This window comes from Impatiens glandulifera, chromosome 2 (genome assembly GCF_907164915.1).
Source record: "Impatiens glandulifera chromosome 2, dImpGla2.1, whole genome shotgun sequence".
NCBI classification, from domain to species: Eukaryota; Viridiplantae; Streptophyta; class Magnoliopsida; order Ericales; family Balsaminaceae; genus Impatiens; species Impatiens glandulifera.
Genome location: NC_061863.1, coordinates 49,814,353 through 49,839,133, shown reverse-complemented (window position 1 = coordinate 49,839,133; position 24,781 = coordinate 49,814,353). Strand labels below are relative to the sequence as shown.

At 34.5% G+C, this 24,781-nt stretch overlaps 3 protein-coding genes and 1 pseudogene across 4 annotated transcripts; 2 read left to right on the top strand and 2 right to left on the bottom strand.

Annotated features, from left to right (window-relative positions):
- Nucleotides 1-2,993: 2,993 nt before the first annotated feature.
- On the bottom strand, nucleotides 2,994-3,850 carry LOC124924832 (annotated as a pseudogene).
- A 1,569-nt stretch (nucleotides 3,851-5,419) lies between these two features.
- Nucleotides 5,420-7,729, top strand: LOC124925755 (exonuclease DPD1, chloroplastic/mitochondrial). Its single transcript, XM_047465837.1, has 4 exons — nucleotides 5,420-5,632; nucleotides 6,172-6,768; nucleotides 6,913-7,118; nucleotides 7,222-7,729. Exons 2-4 carry the CDS (start codon nucleotides 6,188-6,190, stop codon nucleotides 7,464-7,466), a joined length of 1,032 nt encoding a protein of 343 aa, XP_047321793.1. The 5' UTR covers nucleotides 5,420-5,632; nucleotides 6,172-6,187; the 3' UTR covers nucleotides 7,467-7,729.
- Nucleotides 7,730-12,358: 4,629 nt separating this feature from the next.
- LOC124927160 (protein DEHYDRATION-INDUCED 19 homolog 3) lies at nucleotides 12,359-14,976 on the top strand. Its single transcript, XM_047467521.1, has 5 exons — nucleotides 12,359-12,664; nucleotides 12,791-12,930; nucleotides 13,268-13,345; nucleotides 13,478-13,737; nucleotides 14,613-14,976. The coding sequence occupies exons 1-5, from the start codon at nucleotides 12,589-12,591 to the stop codon at nucleotides 14,728-14,730; spliced, it is 672 nt and encodes a 223-aa protein (XP_047323477.1). The 5' UTR covers nucleotides 12,359-12,588; the 3' UTR covers nucleotides 14,731-14,976.
- A 966-nt stretch (nucleotides 14,977-15,942) lies between these two features.
- On the bottom strand, nucleotides 15,943-19,990 carry LOC124924066. Of its 2 annotated transcripts, none has more exons than XM_047464114.1 (4): nucleotides 19,747-19,990; nucleotides 18,058-19,309; nucleotides 17,007-17,979; nucleotides 15,943-16,459 (listed from the first exon to the last, which is right to left on the bottom strand). In XM_047464114.1, exons 2-4 carry the CDS (start codon nucleotides 19,222-19,224, stop codon nucleotides 16,206-16,208), a joined length of 2,394 nt encoding a protein of 797 aa, XP_047320070.1. In that variant the 5' UTR covers nucleotides 19,225-19,309; nucleotides 19,747-19,990; the 3' UTR covers nucleotides 15,943-16,205. The 2 variants fall into 2 exon arrangements, with proteins under 2 accessions (XP_047320070.1, XP_047320071.1); XM_047464115.1 differs by having other exon boundaries at nucleotides 18,058-19,224.
- Between the last annotated feature and the right edge of the window lie 4,791 nt (nucleotides 19,991-24,781).

Genomic DNA, 24,781 nt, shown 5'->3' with positions numbered 1-24,781 from the left:
ATTTTCATTATTCATTTAACATGACATTTCAGTTGAAACAACGTGACATTGCATTAGAATAGTTTCTGCATTTTCTGGATTTTTATTGTTCTTAGGATTTTCTGCATTTTCTGCATTTTCATTATTCATTTAACATGACATTTCAGTTGAAACAACGTGACATTGCATTAGAATAATTTCTGCATTTTTTGAATTTGTATTGTTCTTAGAATTTTCTGCATTTTCTACATTTTTATTGCATTTTCTGGATTTTTTTTCATTTTTATTGTTCATTTCATTGTTTCTGCATTTTCAATGTAGGATCATGTCTCTACTCAAGAACAATTGAATGATCAAGTATCGACTCAAGAACAATGGAATGATCCAGTCTCGACTCAACTTTCATTCACATCACTTTTGTCATGTCAACTTTCCCATGTTGCCGATACATATGGGGACAACATTCAACGTAGATAGTAATTGTATAAATATTTTGATTAAGCACTGTTCGAATTTGTAACATGACATTGCAGTTCAAGTAACATGATATTGTAGTTCAAGTAACATGACATTGCAGTTCAAGTAACATGACATTACAGTTTACAGTATTAACCAATAAAAAACAGTTTACAGTTTATAAACAACATGACATTGCAACTAAAATACAATAACAGGGCAATGAAGTTAAAATAACATGACATTGTTATTCACTAACATGACAAAGTAGTTCAAGTAACATGACAAAGTAGTTCAAGTAACATGACATTTCAGTCATGAAACATGGCATTGCAGAAATGAAACATGACAATGCAGTTAAGAAAAATAACAGGACAGTTCAGTTAAATGATATTGTTATTCACCTAACAAGACATTGCAGTTCATAAAACATGACAATGCAATTAAGAAAACTAGCATTTAACCCGTGCATTTGCACGAGTATTAATATAAAAATCGTGAAAAAAATTACGGACAACATTTTTTATTTTATTTTTAACCGTTTTAAGTTTATGAGTGGGTCAACCCACAATCCGACCCAAGTATCTATTTACTCAACACCTATATAGATTAGTTAGTTAAAAAGTTGAACTTAAATTAATATTAAAACGTCCCGCGTTTATCAAATTTGGTGTTGAATTTAAAATATAAAGTCTTTGTAGTCTAGTTGGTTAAAGAGTTGTACTTGTTTTGTTAGGTTGCAAGTTCGAAACATACCTCTAGCATTTTTAATTTTATTTTTTAACCGTTTTAAATTTAAAAACGGGTCAACCCACAATCCGACCCAAGTATCCAAATTAACCACAGCTCTCCACCCGGCAATCCGGACACTTTAAAAATTAAGCATCATTATATATATATAGATTAGTTAGTTAAAAAGTTGAACTTATATTAATATTAAAACGTCCCGCGTTTATCAAATTTGGTGTTGAATTTAAAATATAAAGTCTTTGTAGCCTAGTTGGTTAAAGAGTTGTACTTGTTTTGTTAGGTTGCAAGTTCGAAACATACCTCTAGCATTTTTAATTTTATTTTTAACCGTTTTAAATTTAAAAACGAGTCAACCCACAATCCGACCCAAGTATCCAAATTAATCACAGCTCTCCACCCGGCAATCCGGACACTTTAAAAATTAAGCATCATTATATATATATATATATATAGATAACATGACAGTGCATTTAAGATAACATGACATTGTTGTTCACCTAACATGACAAAATAGTTCAAGTAACATTACATTGCAATTCGTGAAACATGACATTGCAGATCATGTAGCATGACATTACAGTTCATTGCAGTTCATAAGCATGACATTGCATAAATGAAACATAATGCATTTAACATAGTTAATAGGACAATACAATTAACAGAAATAACAGGACAAAATAATTCATATAACATTACATTACAATTAATGAAACATGACATTGCAGCTCATGTAGCATGACATTGGAGTTCATTACAGTTCATTACAGAATGCATTTAACAGAGTTAATAGGACAATACAGTTAACAGAAATAACATGACAAAATAATTCATATAACATTACATTGCAATTCATGAAACATGACATTGCAGCTCATGTAACATGACATTGGAGTTTATTATAGTTCATTACAGTTCATAAACATGAAATTGCATAAATAAAACATAATGTAGTTAACAAAATCAACTAGACAATGCAGTTAACTGTTGTTCGTTTGTTACCTTCGTTCTTTTTCCTCATTCTGTTTATTCTTCTTCTTCACTTCGTTCTTCTTCTTCACTGTTTTCATCTCAATCATTGTATTCGTCTTTTTTGTTTCGTTTTTCTTAAAAGCATCATATATAACCACTTGTTTATTTGATTCCTAAACATTATAAAAATGTCGCAAGTTAGATTATATAACCGAATGTACTAAAGTAAAGAACGCGAGCAAACGATGGATTTTCTCTGATGATTAATGTTAGAGTTTTCTCTGAAGAACGCGAGCAGACGATGAAAATTGCTAGGATTCGAAAGCAGATGAATTTGAGAAAGAGAGAGAAATATGTGAATGTCTTAGAAGATGTTGAAGATGGTTGAGTTAATCAATTGCATTTGTAAATCGCTAGAATTGTAGATGAACTTGAGAGAGAGAGAAAACCTAAAATGTTTGGGAAGATGAAAATGGCAAATGAAAGATGAAAGGGCGGGCTTTTGGGTTTTTAGATTTTTTTATTTTTATTTTTTTTTATTGGGCCTACGACAGTCCTGGGAGAATCGCTCTCAGTAGCTGTCTGTATCATTTCTTTTATGTTTTTGTAAAAATATAATTATTGACTTTTAACATTTGTTTATAATCATAAACATTTGCACCAACCTGCACCAAATTTTCAAATGAATTGATTATAATTTTTTACAATTAGCCTGTCAACTATTTTTTTCTTTCTTGTATTTATTTACTTTATGACAAAAACAATCATAAAATAACTTAAAAATTGGTTTCCATAAAAACCCAAGTTTAAAATAATCTCAGATAACCTCGATGGATCAATCAGGTGTTGTAGTAGTAGGTGGTCGTGCCTTCACTGGTGGTCATGCAAACAATAGCTTCTCCAAATTGAAACCCTAATTTCTTGGCCTTAGACAAGAAGACATAGTAAAGCATAGACACTAAACAATTGAAGAAAATGAAGGCTGCTCCTACTGCAAATACACCCTTTCTCAATGTCTCACAAAAAGGAGGTTCATCGATGTACAATGACCTATGCTTTGTGTGATAAGCATTCCTCACCGAACCAGCCATCAAGCATATTTCACCCATGCATTGTGAAGAAAACCCTAATCATGCATAATCAATTACCCATTCATGAATTGAACAAATAAAGAATGAATTAAACAATCATGTTTTAATTACCAGCAAATGATGAAGAAAATTGCAGCCCAAGTCCTAGTACCACTAGGTTTCAGAGTCTTCCAACAGCTGAAGCATTGGCTTGCCACCATTATCACTACTTGACTTGCTAAGAATAATAACAAGGCACCCAAACCATAGCCGGTGGCTATAGCTGAGTCATAGAAGCAGTAACTGTAGTTCCCATCCGCATCCAGTTTGATTACGGCCTGATTTCATAGAATCAGATTACCATATTAACCTAAATACTTACTTTCAGCATTATACTTAGATGATATTGTTCCGATTAAACTCAAAGTTTCAATCGAAATTTCATAATAAGAGCATGAACTATAGGTATTATATGAAAACATGCATGAATTGGATATATAGATGAAAAAATGTCGATTACTTACAGTGCTCCTCCTCTGTTCGGCAGCAATAGCCAATCCGAAGGCTATTACATCGAATACGAAGACTATGATTAGCAAGAACTTCGATGCCATTGATATTCGAGCTTGGTCTTCTATGGTGTAAGAAAGGAATGTTGGAGAGAGATTAGCAAAGGAATTATGACGTGCCAACTGCGCCTGAAAATGGAGATTTCATCTGCAGACTCAACCATTTCTCTTAATTACACGGGAAGAAGACGATCGGGGTAATATGTTATTACTACTAAAAAAACAGAAATGGTCATGTGGGGGACAAAAATGTGCATCCCAATGTTTGGTAAATTTTTTAAATTTATTATTATGTTTTTTAGACATGAATTTTTATTCATGTCTAATACACATGTCAATTAAATCATTTCTTATATTTAACTTATTTCATAAATTAAAATATTAAATTATTCTTACTTTATTTTAGTTAAATTTAAATTTTAAATATTAAAAAACGTTTTAATAATTAGCTAGAAACTAAAAAAAATACATTTTTTTATTAAATATTTTTTTTTAGACAAACACAATACAAAAAATCCACAATAAACAAAGATCAAAAAGTTCAATACATAATTAATTAACTTACCTTTATAATTGTTTTCTTATTGACATATTGCATTTTATTTTAAGACCATTTTTAGTGTGAATTTAAGACTCTAAATATTTAATTTACATTTAATTATCACCATTATAATTTCGTAAATTTGAGTTATTTAAAATTATGTAATTGCTTGTATGCTAAAAATAATAATTATTCTAATTTAAAAAAATTTAAGTTGAGGTGATAATGAATTCTGTTAATTTTTTAAATTTCAAACAAATAAAAATATATTATAATTATCGGTTTAAGAGATAAAATGTCACAAGATTCAATCTGAAAGCGCTGTTAATTTTTTAAATTTCAAACAAATAAAAATATATTATAATTATCGGTTTAAGAGATAAAATGTCACAAATTCGATTCAATCTGAAAGTATTTTAAGTTTAAGCGTGGTGGCTATGGGTTGTCAAAAGAACTAATCATTTTCAGGACCCATCTTCAATCCCAAATTCCTTTTTATTATTTTTCTTTCATTTCCCATAAGATTAATATCACAATCAAATTTCACATCTAAGTAATACCCGTTGGAAGATATAGATATTTATTTTGTTCAGTCGTACCTAAATAATAATAAACAGAGAAAAATGCACTTAGGATCAAATATTTCTAACCTATTTCCGTGCAAAATTCAGACTTTCTTTTTGATGCTGCGATCACATAAAAATATAAACTTTGAGGCTGAATAGCTAAATACATGACAATTGAATCATAAGCCGAGATTATAAAGAGCATACTTTAAGTAAGAGGTGGAATTAATACAATGGATTCAAAAGCATCAAACTTAACTTGTTCCGAAGAATATTGAGCAAATTTTCGATAAGTTTGAAAAAATTCTTCCTTCTTCCTTCTCCCTATACTCTTTCTCGAAACTTGAACTAGCCTTTAATTTCAAAAATAAAAATAACAAATTTATTATAATTTAAGATTTCATTGTATATTTATATGAAACACTCTTAACAATAATTCAAGAGAAAATAAATAATAAAAACAATTTATTAAGCGTCGCCGCAAAGCATGGAATAGATATTAATAGATAATGGTGGGTCGGACCTGATCCGTCCTTTTCGGGGGATATCCATTTCTCTCTCTCTCTCTCTCTCTAAAAGTCTGTACTTGGTTGCTTCACGTCTTCGCCATGTCGATTTGAGCACTCCTCCACGAAACATTTCTTCTTCCTTCCTTCCTTCCACTAATCCTAGATAAGCGCAACTTGCAGAAATTTATTGGACAAATGCATTACATTTTGAACTTGATTAAAGGTATGTTTTCCTTCCATATCTTTTCAATACTATATCTTCTGGGCATCTAGGTTGCGACCCTAATCTTCTTCTTTAACCGTGAATAACATTGTTTCGAGTTAAATCTCTATATGAAACTTTGATTTCAGAATGTTAAACATGGCATCTTGCGTTGCTTTACTGTTCATTTGAATAAAATTTATTGTCTTTTTTTCATTTGCACTGGATGAATGATTGTTATATACCCTTTTCAGTAGAGTTTAATCTTCCTCATTAATATTACGATTTCTTTGTGTCTGAGTTGAATTTCATATACACGAGCTCTAAAAAGAATTATGCCGTACTGTTAGTTGTAGATTTAAATATTGATTTATTTTTGCCATTTGTTGCACATCAAGTGTTCGACAAAATGTCAATGCTGGTTAGTCATGTTTTCATCAAATGCTCGCATTGTGAAATGATTATTAGCAAACATCATTATCCTATAATTGCTTAGCTTTGTTTGTTCTCTGTTTATGTGTAGTTGCTGAGTTGAAATGAAACTTAATCTCCTCTTATAGGTATAATAAAGCTCAGATGAGAACAGTGGCCATGTGCTTGTCAATTTTACCTAGATGCAGAATTCATAGTTTTGCTAGTTCATGTTTGGAAAATTCCCAAAGACATCATCCTGGAAACAGGATCAGTTTAAGATTTCTTAGTTCCAAAACGCTGTCTAGCCTTGAAGGAGGAGAACAAAAGAGTAAGAAATGGACCAGGAAATCCATTATGACAAACACGGAAGGGTTAAAAGGGGACGGTGCAAGCAAAAGCAAAATAAGCAATAATATCAAGTACAACTTATCAGTAGAAACAACTGATGGGTTAAATGTAGAGAAGTCGGAAACAAGAGAATTGGATATAATTCAGAATTGTGATGTACAACAGAAGATGATAGAGTCTGAAGAGTTGGCCAGGCTTGTTACTGTCATTTCTTTTGATCTTGAGACCTCTGGGTTAAACAGGTCGTGTGACTGTGTTATTGAGATGGCTATGCAGGACCTTGCAGGTGGTAAAAATAGTACTTTCCAGACGTTGGTAAATCCTGATTGTGTTATAAAAAATTCTGAATTCCATGGTATTACAACTGATATGGTTAATCAACCCCATGTTCCGAGGTACTGGATAAATCTAACTCGAATTCACATTTTTGGAAACTAGTATTTTGTTACGATATGGTTTAGGCTTAGGCAAATGTTGATTTTTTTGGTGACAAAACTACAAACCACTGTAGGCTGACGGGTGGATTGCATTGTATGCAGGATGAAAGACCTAATTCCTATATTACTTGCGTATGTGAAAAGTCGACAGAAACCTGGGGGAATTGTTCTGTTGGTTGCTCATAATGGTCGTAATTTTGATGTACCATTCCTAATTAATGAATTTAACCGTAACAACTTCGATATTCCTCATGACTGGCATTTCTTAGACACACTTCCTCTTGCCCGTGAAGTTATGAAATCAAAAGGTTCCTATATTTCTTTAATTCTTCTTCTTATTACTTATTTTGCATACCATCCGAGATAATTTGGTTGCTCAAACTTTGCTTCTTCTTCTTATTACTATTGCAGTAGCAGAATTGAAGTCTGCAAAGATTTCACTTTCACTTCAATCCATGAGGGAATACTATAATATCGCACCCATTGGATCAGCTCATAGGGCTATGTCAGACGTGAATACATTATCACAGGTTTTTCAAAGGATGACTTTTGATCTGAAGCTGCCCACTTCTGGACTCATTGAAAGATCCTTCAGACAGTCTGATTTGGTAAAAACAGCAAAGAAGACATCTCAGGCTAGGCCGAAGAAATGTTAGGACATATTATATGCTCCTATCATTGATTTAGAACATCATTTATTTATTTATACCATCTCCAAATCTTTCTCAACCTTCTTACAAAGCTTTTGAATCAATCTCAAGGGAGACAATAATATATTGTCTGGAAAGCATGAATCTTTTTTTGTTGTGCTGCTAACTTGATTTGTATACCAACTTTCCAGGAATCAAATATTAGGATGTCCATACTCCATATACTTTTATACTCCACTCTAAGCAATGATAACATTTTATTGATTCAATATTGTAATTTTTCATTCTTTTGTTTAATAGTTATTTTTTACAATATGTGCCACCATTCGTTAGGAGAATGAATTGACAGTTTTCGATTTTCCCACTTCCTGAATTGATGAGAATAAGTGATGCGGTGCGAGTCGAAGAGGCGTTTATGCGAAAGTTGCAGCATCCGAAAATATCTCGCAAGTGTCAGATTTCGACGATTGCCTAGTGTTTTTCGGGCGGAAACGTTTAGGGGCTCAAAATCGCATTTTTATTAGTTTCGGGTGTTTTTTTGCAATTTATTAAAAGTTGTTTACTTCTTTTGCAAGCTAGGGTTTGAGTATTTAAAAGAAATCTTAAAACACTTTGTGAGGGGAAGATTATTAATCAGAAAACGAGGTTTCCTCAATATCTATCAACTTTCGGTATTCGTAAGAATCAACGAATCTTGATAAAGGTTCATCCTAGCCACGCACGCTGCATCAGTTGGTATCAGTTTCCAGTCGACCCTGAGGTATGTCGCCCCGAAGACAGCCGCGCAACCCCACCCCTGGTGCTGATGATGGTGACCTTGCTGAGTTGCGACGTGAAAACGCTGAGTTTCGCCGTGATAACGACGATTTGAGGCGGCAGGTTGAATGGTTGACGCAACGGATGGATGCATCTATGCACATGCACCACCCTGAAGATGATGTTACGATGACAGATGAAAACCCTCTCGGTGGTCTTCGGAATCGATCCCCTGAACGCCCCAATCATCGCTGGGAGCAGGCTTTCAGGGTGGACATCCCTAAGTTCGATGGTAGTCTACCACCGGAAGAGTTTATTGATTGGCTTTCTCAGGTTGAAGAGATTCTGGATTTCAAGGAAGTTCCTGCAGATCGTCGTGTACCCCTTGTTACGATCCGCTTACATGGTCGTGCACAAGCATGGTGGCAGCAGTTGAAACAGACACGTGTTCGTCATGGTAAGGCAAAGCTCACGAATTGGGACAAATTCAGGAAGCATATTAGGGCTGCGTTTCTACCATATAATTACGAACGTAACCTGTACCAGCGGTTCCAGAATCTTCGTCAGGGTTCTCGTTCCGTGGATGACTATTCCACTGAGTTTTACACCTTTGTGGCTCGTGTTGACCTGTCTGAGTCCCCTCTCCAGTTGGTTTCTCGCTATATTGGTGGCCTTCGCCTCCAGTTGCAGGATATTTTGAATATGTTTGATCCCTTGACTGTTTCTGAGGCACATCAGCGTGCTTCACAGGCTGAGAAACAGCTAGCCAGGCGCGGTTCGGGTAGCTTTGGAAAACAGGTTGTCCCCACTAGTGGCATTGGTTCTTCTTCCCAGCCGGCCCATCCCACCCCAGCCCCCCTCGCAGCACTACAGCCCCCCCGCAGGGACGTCCCGGTGGCTTGCGTTGTTTCAATTGTGATGAAGTTGGCCATCGCCAAGCAGAGTGTCGCAACCCAAAGTCCACCAATCGTGGTCTTTTTACTGAGGTGGATGATCCTGACTCTGCTCTTCCTTCAGATTCAGCCCCAGTGTATGATGTTTATGATGATGAGGCAGCGGAGGAGTATGTTTCTGGTGATGTTGGCCCCCTTTTGGTGATTCGTCGATCATGTTTAACCCCTCGTGCTCCTGACAACGAGTGGTTACGCAATAATCTGTTCCATTCCACTTGTACCATCGGTGGCAAAGTTTGCACCTTCATCATTGATGCTGGGAGTTGTGAGAATGTGATTTCTGAGGTTGCAGTTTCGAAGCTGGGTCTGTCCACTGAACCTCACCCCAAGCCTTATCGCCTGTCCTGGCTGAGTCAAGGTACGGATGTTACAGTTTCCAAGCGCGTACTTGTTAATTTTTCCATTGGTTCCCATTATCGTGATGCTGTATATTGTGATGTGGTTCCTATGGATGCTTGTCACCTTTTACTTGGTCGCCCTTGGCAGTTTGATCATTCTGTTATACATGATGGGCGTGCTAATACCTACACGTTCTTATTTCATGGTACCAAGATTGTGTTGATGCCAAATCAGCCCAAGAAGGGTGTTGCCCCCACTCAACCATGGTCTGATGTCAGTATGGATTTTGTCCTTGGGCTGCCACGTACCCAGCGTGGTTCTGATTCGATTTTTGTGGTGGTTGACCGATTCTCGAAGATGGTTCATTTCATTCCCTGCAAGAAAACCTCTGATGCTGTGGCTGTTGCACAGCTTTATTTCAGGGATGTGTATCGCCTTCATGGACTTCCTGCCTCCATAGTTTCTGATCGGGACACTCGCTTTGTGAGTCACTTTTGGAGGAGTCTTTGGCGTTTGGTTAATACTCAGCTGAATTTTAGCAGTGCCTATCACCCGCAAACTGATGGCCAAACTGAAGTTGTTAATAGGTCTTTGGGGAACCTTCTGCGCAGTTTAATTGGGGATCATCCTAAGGCTTGGGATCTGAAGCTGCCTCAGGCCGAGTTTGCTCACAATCATGCTGTTAATCGCTCCACTGGTTTCAGTCCTTTCCATGTGATTTACGGGCTGTCTCCGCGTGCTCCTCTTGATTTGTTAGCGCTGCCCAGCAAGGTGCGTCCTCATTCCACTACTGCGGATTTTGTTGGTCAGTTGGCTCAGGTTCATCAGACCACTCATGACCGCTTGGTTGCTGCTACTGCCAAGTACAAGGAGAAGGCTGATTCGAGAAGGCGTGCTGTTGATTTTGAAGTTGGTGACTTTGTGTGGGCTATTCTGACTAAGGATCGTTTTCCAGCTCATGAATATAGCAAGCTTGCTGCTAAGAAGATTGATCCTGTTGAGATTGTGGAGAAGATCAACCCCAATGCTTATCGTTTACGCCTTCCCAGCCATGTGCGTACCTCTGATGTGTTCAATGTGAAGCATCTTGTTCCTTTTGTGGGTGAGTCTTCTTCTGATGAGGATGATGCGGTTCCAGATTCGAGGACAAATCTTTTCTACCCTGGGGGGAATGATGCGGTGCGAGTCGAAGAGGTGTTTATGCGAAAGTTGCAGCATCCGAAAATATCTCGCAAGTGTCAGATTTCGACGATTGCCTAGTGTTTTTCGGGCGGAAACGTTTAGGGGCTCAAAATCGCATTTTTATTAGTTTCGGGTGTTTTTTTGCAATTTATTAAAAGTTGTTTACTTCTTTTGCAAGCTAGGGTTTGAGTATTTAAAAGAATCTTAAAACACTTTGTGAGGGGAAGATTATTAATCAGAAAACGAGGTTTCCTCAATATCTATCAACTTTCGGTATTCGTAAGAATCAACGAATCTTGATAAAGGTTCATCCTAGCCACGCACGCTGCATCAATAAGTTAATAGACTACTTTGTTAGTTAGTTTTATGAGACAATCTATTTAAAAAATATTTTATTTAATTTTTTATCACATATTTGACCAATTATATAGAATATTAAGATAATTTTATATATTTTCTAAGTAGGATTGTGTTATCGATAATAATCAAAATAAGAAAAAAATACTGCTGGTATATATTTAATCGTCCAAAACAGATAGTAAAAAACAGATAGTCAAAAAAGTATCTAATAAATAAACAGGTTTAATCGTAAAAAACAGATAATTAAAAAAAAAGTATCTAATAAATAAACAGATAATAAAAAAAGTATTTAATGAATGATGAATTCAATAAATCCTGTTTAGCAGAATTTTACAAACATTTTCATATATTAATACTCCATTGGGTTGTGAGATCAACATTATATAGTAACAGAAATCAGTTTTTTTTTTTTTTTTTTTTTTTTTTTTTTTTTTTTTTTTTTGTGAATAATAGAAAACAGAATCAAATGTTATGCAATAGAAAATAGAATCCCACAATAATATCTAGTCTAAGTGTTCAATTGAACCATTGGAGGGTGCTGGATTTATTTTGGGAACCATAAACATTTATTTGAGGACCGTAACATTTATTTGGGGACCGTAACATGTTGTTTTAAATTTATTTATATAATAGATTGCGTCATTAATTTTATTTGATACATAAAAAATAACAAAAATCATTTTTCATTTCTTCTTTTCTTCTATTTCTTTTAAGTCTTAACTTCATGATTGTTTAAGATTGATCTTCGATTAAGATGAGTTTAATTTTTTGCATAAGATCTTAACAATGATATTGTATTAAACTTAAGAGTTTGTTTCTGAAATATTATTTGGGATTAATGGGTAAGCCCAGGTTTATATCAAAATTTTGAGAGGCTTGTATTGGGCGGTGTAAGAGAGTTGGTAGAAGATGTTTTTAATATCGATCATTATTTGGTGGTCTATGAACTCGTAACACTTAAATTTTGGTTTGCATTCTTGCGTTTAATTGATTCTAATAAAAATAAAAAAAAGCCCAAATTCAGAAATGTCATTAAAAAAATTATGTTTGAAGGAGTCCTTTAATTGACTTATAATTTAAAATTATGTAATAAATTGATATATTAATTTTAATAAATAAATGATTAAATATAAATAAAATTAAACAAACAACCCTGATAAAAAAAATTAACTAAAAAGGAAACGCATTAAAATAAAATAAAATAAAAGTTAGGCCTTTTAGATTGAAAAAAGGGGAGGTATATGGTAGGAAAATGGATAATATAAATAAGAGGTTCGCAGCAAAAGTCAGAATTTTTCTGTGTCCATTGGATGATTTTTGGCCTGTGTAGTTCATCTCTCTCTCTCTCTCTTTTTCGACCTTACGTCCCACTTGTCTCCCCTTCTCTCTCCTCAGGGATCAAGCTGAATCTTTTCATTAACGATTGCAGGGGTTTCTCATCTGTTTCCTGAATCAAGGATCGGAGGATTTGAACTAATCCCCTGAAAACCCTAATTACCTGCCTCTATCACCTATCTATTTCAGCAACAAACCAAGTCATGGACGCTGATTCATGGGCTGCTCGTCTCTCTTCTGCCTCCAAGCGTTATCAAGCGACTCTTCATTCGCGATCCGGTGACCAGCTCATTTCTTCTTTCTATCAACTTTTTCATCTTTCTTAATTGAGGGAGGGAGGGAGGGAGGTTACAGTAATGTATCTTTTCTATTATTCATTAAGACAAAAATCGTGTCTTTGTGTAGATTTATTCATGGGTTTTGAAGAAATCGATGAGGATGATGTAAGAGAGGAGTTCCCTTGCCCCTTTTGTTCCGACTACTTTGATATTGTTGGTTTGTGCTGTCACATAGACGATGATCATCCAATAGAGGCAAGAAATGGGGTATGATCCTGTCCTTGTTATTTACCGATCAAAGTTACTTCCTGTTTCAGGAGATACATTTGTGTGAACTTCTTCTGGCTTTGTTAATATTTGATTATGACCCTCTTTCTGATATAGTAGTACTAAGTAAATGCTTTCTCCTCAACCCAATATTCTTAGTGATGTATCTTTGAGCTTCAGTTGTATCCTTGTAGACACAGTTTCCTGAAACCAGGTTACAGTCATTAACAAATGACAAATTCTCTGTGATGAAATTTGATATATGTGCATTTTTTTTAATGTTATAAATCTCCATGATCTTCCTAATCAGTTAAGCTCATGAGATTCCTGTATGCAGGTTTGTCCAGTTTGTGCAATGAGGGTGGGAATTGACATGGTTGCCCATATAACCTTGCAGCATGGGAATATATTTAAGATATCCTTTCAACTGAAATTGACATTTGAAATCCTTAATTATTATTTTTTCTTGATAATATATATTCCTGAAATCACCTGCATGATGTTTCTTAATTATCCTATAAGCTTGAGATCCTTGACCAAAAAGTACATGCAGAGGAAGAGGAAAACACGTAAAGGTGGATCCTTCTCAACACTTTCTTTGTTAAGGAGAGAACTTCGGGAAGGAAATCTTCAGTCTCTTCTTGGAGGGTCATCCTGCATGGTAACTCCAGACAATGCAGCGCCAGATCCGTTGTTGTCATCCTTTATTTTGCCTATGGTCGATGATTTTGGTAGCACACAGTCTCAGTCATCCTCATCTGGAAAAGTGTCAACTAAGAAAGATACAAATGAAAATGTTTCAGAGAGGTAATGGGACAATTTTATTTTTAATGTGAACTTGTTGTCTTTTTGCATATAAGTATGTAGCACTTTTGGATGCTCAGTAATTAATAAAATTAGGTAATCACATTACACCAGTTACAAATCTGTGAGATAATTAATTGATTATGAGGTGCTTTTGTGTGGAGGATGATGATTGATGTCTCCAAATCACCAATGACTTGGGAATGAACTTGGCTAATGACAAGTCTCTCGGATGTTTTTTTTGGAATGTAAGAAGCTAACATGACCCCAGCCATGATTTTCACTTCAACTGAAGACGTTTTAAGTGAAAATCGAACCTGTGACCTTTGGTCTCTTAGGCAGACTCTGGCCACAAGAGCTCCCTTAATGAGTTCTCTAGAATGAGTTAATAATCTCACTAGACCAACCCTTTTAATTTGCCCCTCTTTCTCCCCCAATGTTCTTATGGGCCCATTCTCTTGCTTTGCTGCTAATATTTTCTTCTTAGGCTGCTTTATGATTCTCATAGCTTATATATATCAGGAGGGTTATCTGCTGACATATTTAGACCTTGTTTGATGTAAAAGGTTATTTGAATCACCAATTTGGTCATCTCTTAATAACCTTGTTTGATGGAGTTTATTGAAAATCATGTTATTATGGTAAAATAACATTAGGGGTATAAATTTATAAAGATTTTTTAAATTAAAAGTAACAGTGTATTTTTGTATTTAGTTAATGAGTTGAATGATAGGATTGATGAGTAGATTGTTGATTATTAGAAACTAATCTCAAATAACCCACATCAAACAAGGGCTTGATCATGTATTTAGTAGTAGTTTGTGTTTGGGGGCATACATGGCTTTTAGATCTGTTGAAACTGGTAGTTTTATTGACAGGCCTGGGCAGTCTACTGCTGCTACTCCGTTATCAGTGAAAGACCAGGAAGAGAAATCAAGGCGATCTAAGTTCGTCCAGGGGATGTTACTGTCCACCATATTCGATGACAAGTTATGAAGGACTTGACTTTGACTATGGCTGCTTTGGGTTTTATTACTTGGACTCGGAATTTGCAGCCTGAGCGGGGGACACTTGTCTCTGTTGTGTGAGTGAGCATGTCAAATTATGAGTTGGAAATAAGATTCAGCAATAACTGTAAGTGTAATGTTTTCTTTGTGGTTTTTAGTATTTAGGGAACAACCAAAACAAACCATGTAGCTCTTGTTCTTCTATTGTTATATATAAATTTTATCTTTCAGTTTCTCTCTCTCTCAATCTTTAATGTAGTTGCGTTCTCATTCATTTTAAAAACATAGGTGTATCCATGAGAAACACTGCACCTCATAACAAAATGGCATGCAAAATATCCCAACCAAATGACAATAAGAACAATCTTCAAAAAGTGAACCCTGATTGATGATCAGATATTGAAATGAACTGTGATGACTTACTGTGTAACTAGAATAGTAAAACAAACTGAATTAATTAAATTATACAATCTATGAAGAATGTCTATGGGGGCATTGATGGCTGATAAGGAACAGCAACAATAAGGTTATTGCTAAGAAACAAGTCAATTGAGAAGATTTCGACACCAAAGCAAAGAAGAAGAAAAATTCCTCAAAGCTCTTCATGGCCTAGAAACAATTCTTATATCCAACAACGATATCCAGTTTGTTGAGTCGCACAATTTTAGCAAGTGAACAATGCAGTCTTTCAAGATATTTTGTTCAATGGAGTCATGAGAGAATTCAAACTTGGAAGATTGGACTCATGGTTTCAATACAGTGTAGCCGAATTCCAATAGAGAACCGGTTTTGTAGCCACTTTGTGAACAACTCAATTGATATACATTGATTTTGCCAACCTAGAGAACTTGTTGGCACAAAATATTTTTTAAGCCTAATAAAATTTATGTGTTGAATATTGAATAAAAGGAATTATTGGCTATATCTTCCTAAGTGAAAGTCTTCTTATAATAAAGAAATTAATTCAGTATCAATATATTTTCATCAACCTGCTACAACTGTATGATGGGCCTATTTATACTAATGACTGATACTCTATTATTTAAAATTAAAACAAACAGAGATGTATTAAATATGAGACAAGTAAATAAATCATAGTGATGGGCAAATATTCAATGAAGTATTATTATAACTAACACTTGAAGAAACAAAGAAATTTTGTTAACATAACTGATATTCATTCACTTGTTAGAAGACTATATGATCAAATAATAATACCGCATCCAATTTTATCCATATGAACAATTCCAACATGAATTCCTTTCCTAAACCCTACAAATGGAAAAAGAGAAGAAGAAGAAGAAGAAAAGGAGAAGAAAAAGAAAAAGGGATGAATATTTATGTTGAGAACAAACAATTCGAAACAAAGTCAGATCAGTTGTAAAATTCTATAATTGCAAAAGAAAGGTCAGTTAGCAAATGATGGTGGAATAATATCTTCTCACTTGCATCAATTACTAAACCCTATAATAAATAGAATGGAAGGACCACCTTCTTGTTCATAATCTCCCTTACGACATCCTTCACGAATGAATCGAAACAAGATTGGCAGATGCCTTTCAGTAAGTTTTTCCAGTCATCTTCCTTTGTTTTAACATGGTTACAGGTTGATGGGGCTACCCGGACAGGACAAACCTCAATATCCAAGTGCTCAAGCCCACATACAGCTAAAATAGTGTGCGTAGAGCTCCTTGAAATGTCCTCCAACGAATCATGTCCTATACGAATTAACAATGATTCACATCAATCAATCAATACATGAACTATTTTAGACCCACATAACTAAAACAAATTAGACCATATACTTTTTTCCCATAGTGGAGGCTAATGCAACATCCCACTGCCTATCCTTCACTTCAATGAAGATGGGAATTGAACCTAAGACCACCTCTTTTTCAATAACCCACATAACTAGTATACTGTTCTATTTTCCTCTTTCAGATATAGGCATTCATGCTAATGCGTAAATATGGCTAGCAAGTCTACACAACTAATGGTACAACAGTATTGGTAAACCTTAGATTTTAATAATCTGAATAAATTTGTCTAGGCAGTCTTCTAAGAAATGACACACATGCAATACACACCAAGGGGATAATGCATATGAGATTCTAAGGTAAACTAGCACTTTTCGATGAGAAATACAAGTAAGACATAGACATGCTTAAGCACAAAGTCCCATAAGTAGTATATTTTTGGGCTATAAAGTTAACTGTTGCACGTGGTTAAAAAGAAAAAACAAATATAGCTACTTCTTTGACATACCTAACTCCAAATGTCTGGACAAGCCTTTTAAATGGCTCATAACCATCAATTGCACTTGTTCCTTTCCTAGATTATGGTTGCTCACCTCTCTTTGTCCAAACACAGATATGCCTACATCAGATCCTGCATTTAATCTGCTACTAAAAGGATTGCTTAGGCCATATTCCAACCTAGAGTTGGCATACATGTTCATCCCCTGTAATCCAGGTTGTAATATCCTATTTGTTGAATCATTAGCTGAAGTAGACGTTTGACCCTGAATTAATTGACTTGGCAAAGGAAGAAAATCCCAATTCGGCACTTGAGGCCTGTAAGCAACATGTGGTCTTCCTTGAAAGAACATATGAGGAGATGTACTTTGGAATGCAACTGCTGGTTGAAATGCTACATCACTTGAACGATCGGTTTGAACACCCAATATATTAGTGTCTGAAATCCCCAAAGTCGCAGCTGCCATTCTATTTCTATTAGGAAATGGATTTACACTGTTATTGAGAAGATGGTGGTGTATCTGAAGTTGGATCCTGCGCCTTACAGACACGGTCCGAGGCCCTGCTCTAGATACTTGTGAAGAAGCTGAACTATTCACTCCAACTTGTCTAAAAGATGATAAAAACCCATTCACATGACTCATCGAAGTTTCAGGTACATAGGCTTCATTAAGATCAAACTCCTGACGAATACTCTCCATGGAAGATGTTCCATTGGATGGGTTGACTGTTGTTCTCTGGTCTGGTGAAGGGTTTGGCAGTGGAGGAATTGAGGAACCATCAGTTGGTCTACAACCTTCACAGTACCAATTGCCATCAGGAACTTGACGCCCAAGGCCAACACAGTATGTATGTGCAGGTGAATCGCATATATCGCACAGTAACATCAAAGCATCATCACCACCTTGTTGACATTCAGTACAAAACACATTTTCATATGGGTCAATATAACTGCGAAGTTCTTCTTCAGATGGTTGATAAACCTGTGAAATGATTTTAAAAACTTCATATTAATCTAAAAAAAAGCAATGAAGTTAACTTACTATGCGCAATTAAGGTACCTGATCACGTTCTGGAATTTGCATCACAACAGCTGGTAGATCAAAGCCAACATTTGATCTGGATGGCTTACTGATGCTCTCAAACCTTTGCTTGCACAAAGGGCAGCGTGATTCCACCTTTGACCACTCAAAAATGCATGCAAAACAGAAGTAGTGACTGCAACAATTTAATGTCCCTCTTATCATCCTCTTCCCTTCTTCAGTAAAGCAGATACCACAAACCTGCTTCCCTTCTTCATTTTTCAAGTCATCCACCTTCTCCTTGCCTTTTTTCCGTGGCTGTGGCTGTGTCTGTGGCTCTTCTTTCTGATGATACACTTCCAGTTCATCTCCAACAACTTCGTGCATCATATCCTCTGTGTCCACCTTAGTTTTCCTATCAGGTTGATTTCTTTGCTTAACAATTTCCCCTTCCTCTAACAGGTTATGACCCAGATTCCTGCAAAAATCACTTGCTTCTCTTATTTGTTCCCGCTCTTCTTCAGATATTGTGTACTCGAAGTCTGATGATTTGGATTTGGAGCTCATATAATCGGAATCAGAATCTGCTATAAATCTTCTTCTCCTTTTCTTATGATTGGAATTTTTCTTCTTCCTTCCTTTTACAATTCTATTCCTCTTGGGGAGATCACTGCTATTGTTGGTCACTCTTTTTCTTGGTTTCTTCCTGATCGATTTTTTTAAAGTATTACTCCTATGTTTTTTAACAATACCCTTTTCCCACGAAGGTTGCCTAGGTACCTTTCTTTCTTCTGATATCTCATCTTCATCATCTAAATCAATCTCATCCGGCGTAAACTCCACATCTTCATCATCGTCTTCGTCTTTACAGCTCTCATCATCTTCCTCTTTGTAGGAAATCCTTCTTTTCTTGGGAACATTTCCAACCGTGCTTTTCTTCACATTGGGACAATATCGTCCTTCTGACCTTCTAACCTTTCTCTTCTTGTTGTCTTCCTCCTCATCCTCCTCAAGATCCTCTTCAAATTCAAATAAACTCTCATCAGATTCCTCTCCAGCAAAGGATGAACAATTTTCATCTGACTCATTGCATGCCTCGTCTTCTCCCACTGTATAGTCCTCATCTGAATCATCCGATCCTTTACCTTTACAGCCAATTCCACCCTTCACATCCTTCTTGCTCACAACCTTTTTTCCCCTCCCCATCTTTTTTTCCACAAAACCAAAACAAACACAAGATCAACAGCAAGCAATCCACATCGATACGTCCGCGGAGTCAAAAGAACAATATCTATATCAAAGAAATAAATTCAGCTACCATGTTTGTTGATTTCTGACCTAATTCAGCTCTTATCCAGTTCAATAACAGGAAATGAATCAAACTAACCACTATGGAAACCATATATCTCTACTGATTTTCATCATGAAATGAAAAGGCGAAAAATTGAAGCAACCCTAATCACAATATTAATGTAGCAAAGCAGATCGGTACACCCTTACTCAATCCCTAGTCAGATCAAAATAAAACACGAATATTCACCTATTATCATCAATCAATCAGAAGAGAAACATAAAATCAAGTGGGTATAACAACTCACATTAAGCAAGCTTAAACAGAAATAGGAACAGTATTCATCTTTTTCACATCATACATGCAAAAGACGACGCCGATTGTGTTGATAGATGAAATAATGAAAAGGGTATCAAAAACAGGAAGAAAGAAAGCACCTGCTTGAGGAGGAAGAACACACCGAAACGACGATTGAAATGATTTACTACAGTATATGTTAATATTGTCCGTGACGAAATGGGTTTAATCCAATTGTGTATACATATTGTATTTCTCACTCCACCCACAAAAAGTTACAATTTTGCAGACGCCCTATGAATAATGACGAGAGAGAGAGAGAAAGAAGAGAAAGAAAGCTATTTTCTTGGTTCTCTCTCTAACAGGAATCGCGAACGCAACTATGTGCGGCCTTCTCATCGTGTAAATACTGAATTTCCAGGATTACCCTCAAGCCTATGAGAGCAGTTCAACCGATACTTTGACTTCTAGGTGGAAATCATATGTAACAACTCTATTTTATGTAAAGATACAATCTCAGATCTTTTCATCTACACCGTCCATTCTTTAAATATCTGACTCTCTCCTCAATTGGGTCGTTGATTTGTTACTTTAGTAAAGTTGGTTAAACCCCTCATTTCCTTTTTCAGTATCCGTTGATTCCCTCGCATTCAAAATAACAGGTGCAGTTAAAATGTATCTAACGAGATTTCAAAATTTCCTGCATAATAATAAAAAATCAATTATTGGCATATATATAATAATAATATGTTATAACCGTTCACACCTCTATGCCATTTAATAACTATATTTATTTAACCAATAATATATTAATTAACTAATAATATCACAAAATTAATAAATAAATTGATTGTTCAAATAAAATTACTGTGAAGGAAACATTCTTAAAAGTTAAAATATAAAAGATTGTATTCACGGATTTTCGCCATAAATTTTTTTAAATTGTTGACGTCGATGGTTACGTTTTTTTTCTTCCAATTTTTATTATTTTTAGTTTTTTTTCTTCATAATAAGTTAGAGTTGTGTATTGATCATTTTATGAATTAATTAAATATTATGTCATTGTTGATTCTCGGCCACGATATGATATGTTTCTATTGTTGAAGCAAGAGATTAGGTTCGACTCAATGATGACAACATCATTGCAAAATGATGGTTTAGATAATGACACGTCTCTTAACTTTATTCTTAATATTCAAGAATTTGAGTGAATTTGTTATTCTAATGATATTGATTTCTTTCTATATCTGATTAATTACTTTGCAAGAAAGCTAGAATTTGTAATTTTCATGATCAAACAAATAAATGTATAATTATAAGTTATGCATATATGGCATCAAATGGGCATATTTAGAATATATTGTTATGTTTTATTTTTGCATTATTAACTGTTTCTATATTAAATGATTTTTATATTTGATAAACAATCCAAATATATATATTTATTTGTATTTTATGACGGTTTATATATTTCATTATATTTATAAACAGTCCACATATATAACTAAATATCTTGTGAGTTTTCTCAATTAGTTATAAGCCCTTGAAGGCTTGAACTACTGCAACTTTTATTTAAGCCTTTTAAAGTTTCATTTTAATAACATACCATTAAATGTACTTAATAAACAGAATTTCATTGTTTTTGTTGTTGTTGTTGACTTTCTGAAAATTATTATAATCTGACATTTTACACAAAATTTCATGATAAGTTAACTCATTTTATTTAAAACATGTCTTTCCTACAGTCATTGTTGTCTTTGTCTATGTTTGATCCTGGATAAGCCCATGACAACCTAGATAATTTAATCAAATTCAATCCTTATTTTATTTTATAATTATTTAAAAGACTTCTTTAATTTATAAATAAAACATTAATTTATATGAGATGAAGAAAATTTATATCAATGTAGGATATTTGTTAAGATAAAATAACAAATCAATATAGGGCAGTCAAAAAGTGAGCACCGACCCTTGAATTACACCAATATACTTGTTGAAAATTGAAGCCAAATATGAGTCACTTTAATTAACTTATTATTATTATTATTATTATTATTATTATTATTATTATTATTATTATTAGCATGACACCCACCGTCGTTACCCCGCTTCAACTCAAAACGCTTTCAGATAAAATCGAACGCGTTACTTTTTGGTATTTTAAATCGACTTTTACCACTAAACTACTTTAGTGAGTTATGAGTCACTTTAATTACTGAAATAGAATATTTTATGTTTAAATTTTTTAACTAATTTTATTAATTAAATGGAAATTATAATTTTAATAAATAAATAAAATAAAATTTAATTCAAATAAATATAATTTTACACCAAATTTAAACATGAATTTCTGGTGCCAACTAATAAGATCGAGAAAGTCAATGTATAAAATTGAATGCAAAGAGTCTAGAAATGCCAATAGTTTAAAAATGACAGCAGTATAATTAATTAATAGCAATTGAATTGATAAATGAATATATTGTGATGGTTTAATTTTCAGCTACATTTATCCCTCAAAATATTTCATATATTTTATTCATTCATTTTATTATCTCTATAAAATTCGAAAATATTTTTCTTTGTTTTCGTGAGTGTTCTTCGAGTTCTTAATTTGACGTTTTTTTTTGTTGAAATCCGATAAATAGTTCATGTATTTTGTTAAGTTCGTTGCATAGTGATTCTAGTGCTGAATCACTACTAGATTCGTTATACCTTAAGAGATAGTCATCTGCACTAAGCTTCAGCATAAGTGGGAGACGATAAAAATGTTTTAAAAAAAATGTACTACGCACATGCCCCAAATTAACTTTTATTCTCGGTGATTTCTTTCCTTGAACACTTTACTTTATTGATTTATTTGCAATATCTTTCTCTCATATAGTTTATGTTATTAAAAGATAAAATGCCTATATAGTAGCTTATGCTGTCGAAAACCTTTGTCTTTGAGGTTTCAAAAATATGAGTTATAATGTTAAAAAAAAATGATGAATGTTGTCTCAATGACGAGGTTGATTCAAAATCGTTCAAAATGAGTAGTCAACTGGTCATTAGTTATGATTCATATAAAAGGAAGATATATTGATGATACTCATTTTTATTCATAACTTATGAATGAAAATGAGTATCATCAATATATCTTCCTTTTATATACATAATGCTAAGATAATATATATAATTTTATTGAAATAGATAATAGACTAAAAAAATAAAAATAAAAATCAGTTATGCAGCATTAGTAGAGGATGCTTACTTGGTTCGACATTTTAACTATAAGACCTTGTTTGATTTATTATTACATGAGAAATCTTAATTGATTTGAGAAATAATGTGACATATGTGTCGATATTATCGAATGTAAACGTACAATCGAAAATAATTGTTTAAACGACTTCGATCAAAGATACTTAAAACATGATGATTTCTTTTATAGAGATAATGTGACATGACGAATAATTATTTAATTAAATATTCTAATTTCTTTTTATAGAAATAATATGTTGAAATGAATATTTTAATTGATTCAACATTATAATTTCTTATTTAGAGATTATATATGTGAATAATGATTTATATATTAATAAACATTTTAAACTTTTATATAGAAATTAAATGTGAAGATTGGTTTATATATGAATAAACATTCTAATCACTTATTGTTAGGATCTAGGTCGCGGCTGGGGGACCGGGGTTGGGCCGGTTAGCGCGTCTCACTCAAAGGGTGGTGATTAATCCTGTTAGAGATTAACACCAGGGTTTCAATACCACACAAACTGTCACAAACCCTTGAACTAGGTTCAAGCGCGGAAGAGGTTTGTTTCAGGTTGAAGCAGCACACTTATATGATAGGCAGAACCGGTTTTAAATAGGACAGGTTTAAAAATTGACAGGTCGGCTTTTGTAACTTGGTGATTCGGTTTAGGTAGTGTAGAGTCGGTTAGAGCGGTGTAAGTAGGTTAGTACAGGTCGGTTAGAATGTAGAACCAGCAGAAAGTAAATAACAAGACAGATTTTTATGGATGTTCGGAGATAAAACTCCTACGTCACCCTTCCTCTCGAAACCGCGAGAAGGATGATAGAAAAATTAAGTAAGTTAATTTTCTTAAAACCGGCCACACATTACAATTTTTGAATATTTATTCTAAATAATCAAAAAGGGAGAAATTGATAGAAAAATTAAGTAGATTAATTTTTGAACCGGCCAAATAAACTAAACAGAGATTAATCTTCATGTGCAGGTACTTAACAAAACCGGAACCGGTTGAGGCATCAAAAACCGGTTGCTACTACTTCAAAGAAACCAGCCTCAAGTGATCGAGTTAAAAGATCACAGGAACCGGCTTCACTTTCTCAAAGCGACCGGTTAATGAAGAACAAAAGATTACATTCCAACCGGATCATAATGCACAAGACACAGAAACCGGACAGTACAGATCAAAAGTCAGAAGATTCAAATCTCAAGAGTGACGTACCATGACGGAAGAAACGTGTCTCGAAAGAATAAAAGAAGATCAGATCCGATCAGAAGCATGCGAGGAAAGCAATGATGCTTTGTTGATCCGATGCTGACAACCGGAGGCGGATGCTCAACACGTGTTACAATCTGAAAACCGGCGATGTCATCATATGCTCAGAGTCACCTGCATGAATGCCAGGTGTTGAGGAAGTTGAAGCGTGCAAGCAACCTCTCTGCAAACAGGCGTGATGACGATCAACCAATCCGCAAGAGAGAGAAGAAAGTAGCCGTTAGCTACTTTCAGCTATAAAAGGAAGACGGATCGTCTTCATTCAATACACAAGCAGTAGCAGTTCGAAGAAGTTCAGAAATAGTTAATGAGTTGTAAAAGCATTAAATTCTAGAGAGATAAAGTCTTATATTCTAAAACCGGTTTGCCTAAAACCGGAAGCCATTTGTGTGTTATTGTGTTGAGTTGTTGTATTACATCAAAGTGTGAGTTTGGTGTAACCGGCGAGTAGCGAAGTTGGGCTCGACCGGAAGTGTAACTGTAACTCTAAAGAGTTAGTGGAGATCCTTCTCATTACCTGAGAAGAAGGGGTGACGTAGGAGGATTTGCTCCGAACATCCATAAACAAATCCCTTGTCTCGTGCTCTTTCATTCGCTTTTATTTCCTGCTTTCTTAACGTAAACCGCAAACTAATCATACTTCCAAAACCGG

Excerpts from the sequence above, each read along its gene's own strand:
- LOC124924066 (XM_047464114.1), bottom strand. The coding sequence starts at position 19,224 with ATGGGGAGGGGAAAAAAGGTTGTGAGCAAGAAGGATGTGAAGGGTGGA. Across the intron at positions 17,980-18,057 it reads AAATTCCAGAACGTGATCAG|GTTTATCAACCATCTGAAGA; the intron begins GTACCTTAATTG and ends ATCATTTCACAG. Across the intron at positions 16,460-17,006 it reads GTCCAGACATTTGGAGTTAG|GACATGATTCGTTGGAGGAC; the intron begins GTATGTCAAAGA and ends TAATTCGTATAG.
- LOC124927160 (XM_047467521.1), top strand. The coding sequence starts at position 12,589 with ATGGACGCTGATTCATGGGCTGCTCGTCTCTCTTCTGCCTCCAAGCGT. Across the intron at positions 12,665-12,790 it reads GACTCTTCATTCGCGATCCG|ATTTATTCATGGGTTTTGAA; the intron begins GTGACCAGCTCA and ends GTCTTTGTGTAG. Across the intron at positions 12,931-13,267 it reads CAATAGAGGCAAGAAATGGG|GTTTGTCCAGTTTGTGCAAT; the intron begins GTATGATCCTGT and ends TCCTGTATGCAG.
- LOC124925755 (XM_047465837.1), top strand. The coding sequence starts at position 6,188 with ATGAGAACAGTGGCCATGTGCTTGTCAATTTTACCTAGATGCAGAATT. Across the intron at positions 6,769-6,912 it reads AATCAACCCCATGTTCCGAG|GATGAAAGACCTAATTCCTA; the intron begins GTACTGGATAAA and ends CATTGTATGCAG. Across the intron at positions 7,119-7,221 it reads TGAAGTTATGAAATCAAAAG|TAGCAGAATTGAAGTCTGCA; the intron begins GTTCCTATATTT and ends TTACTATTGCAG.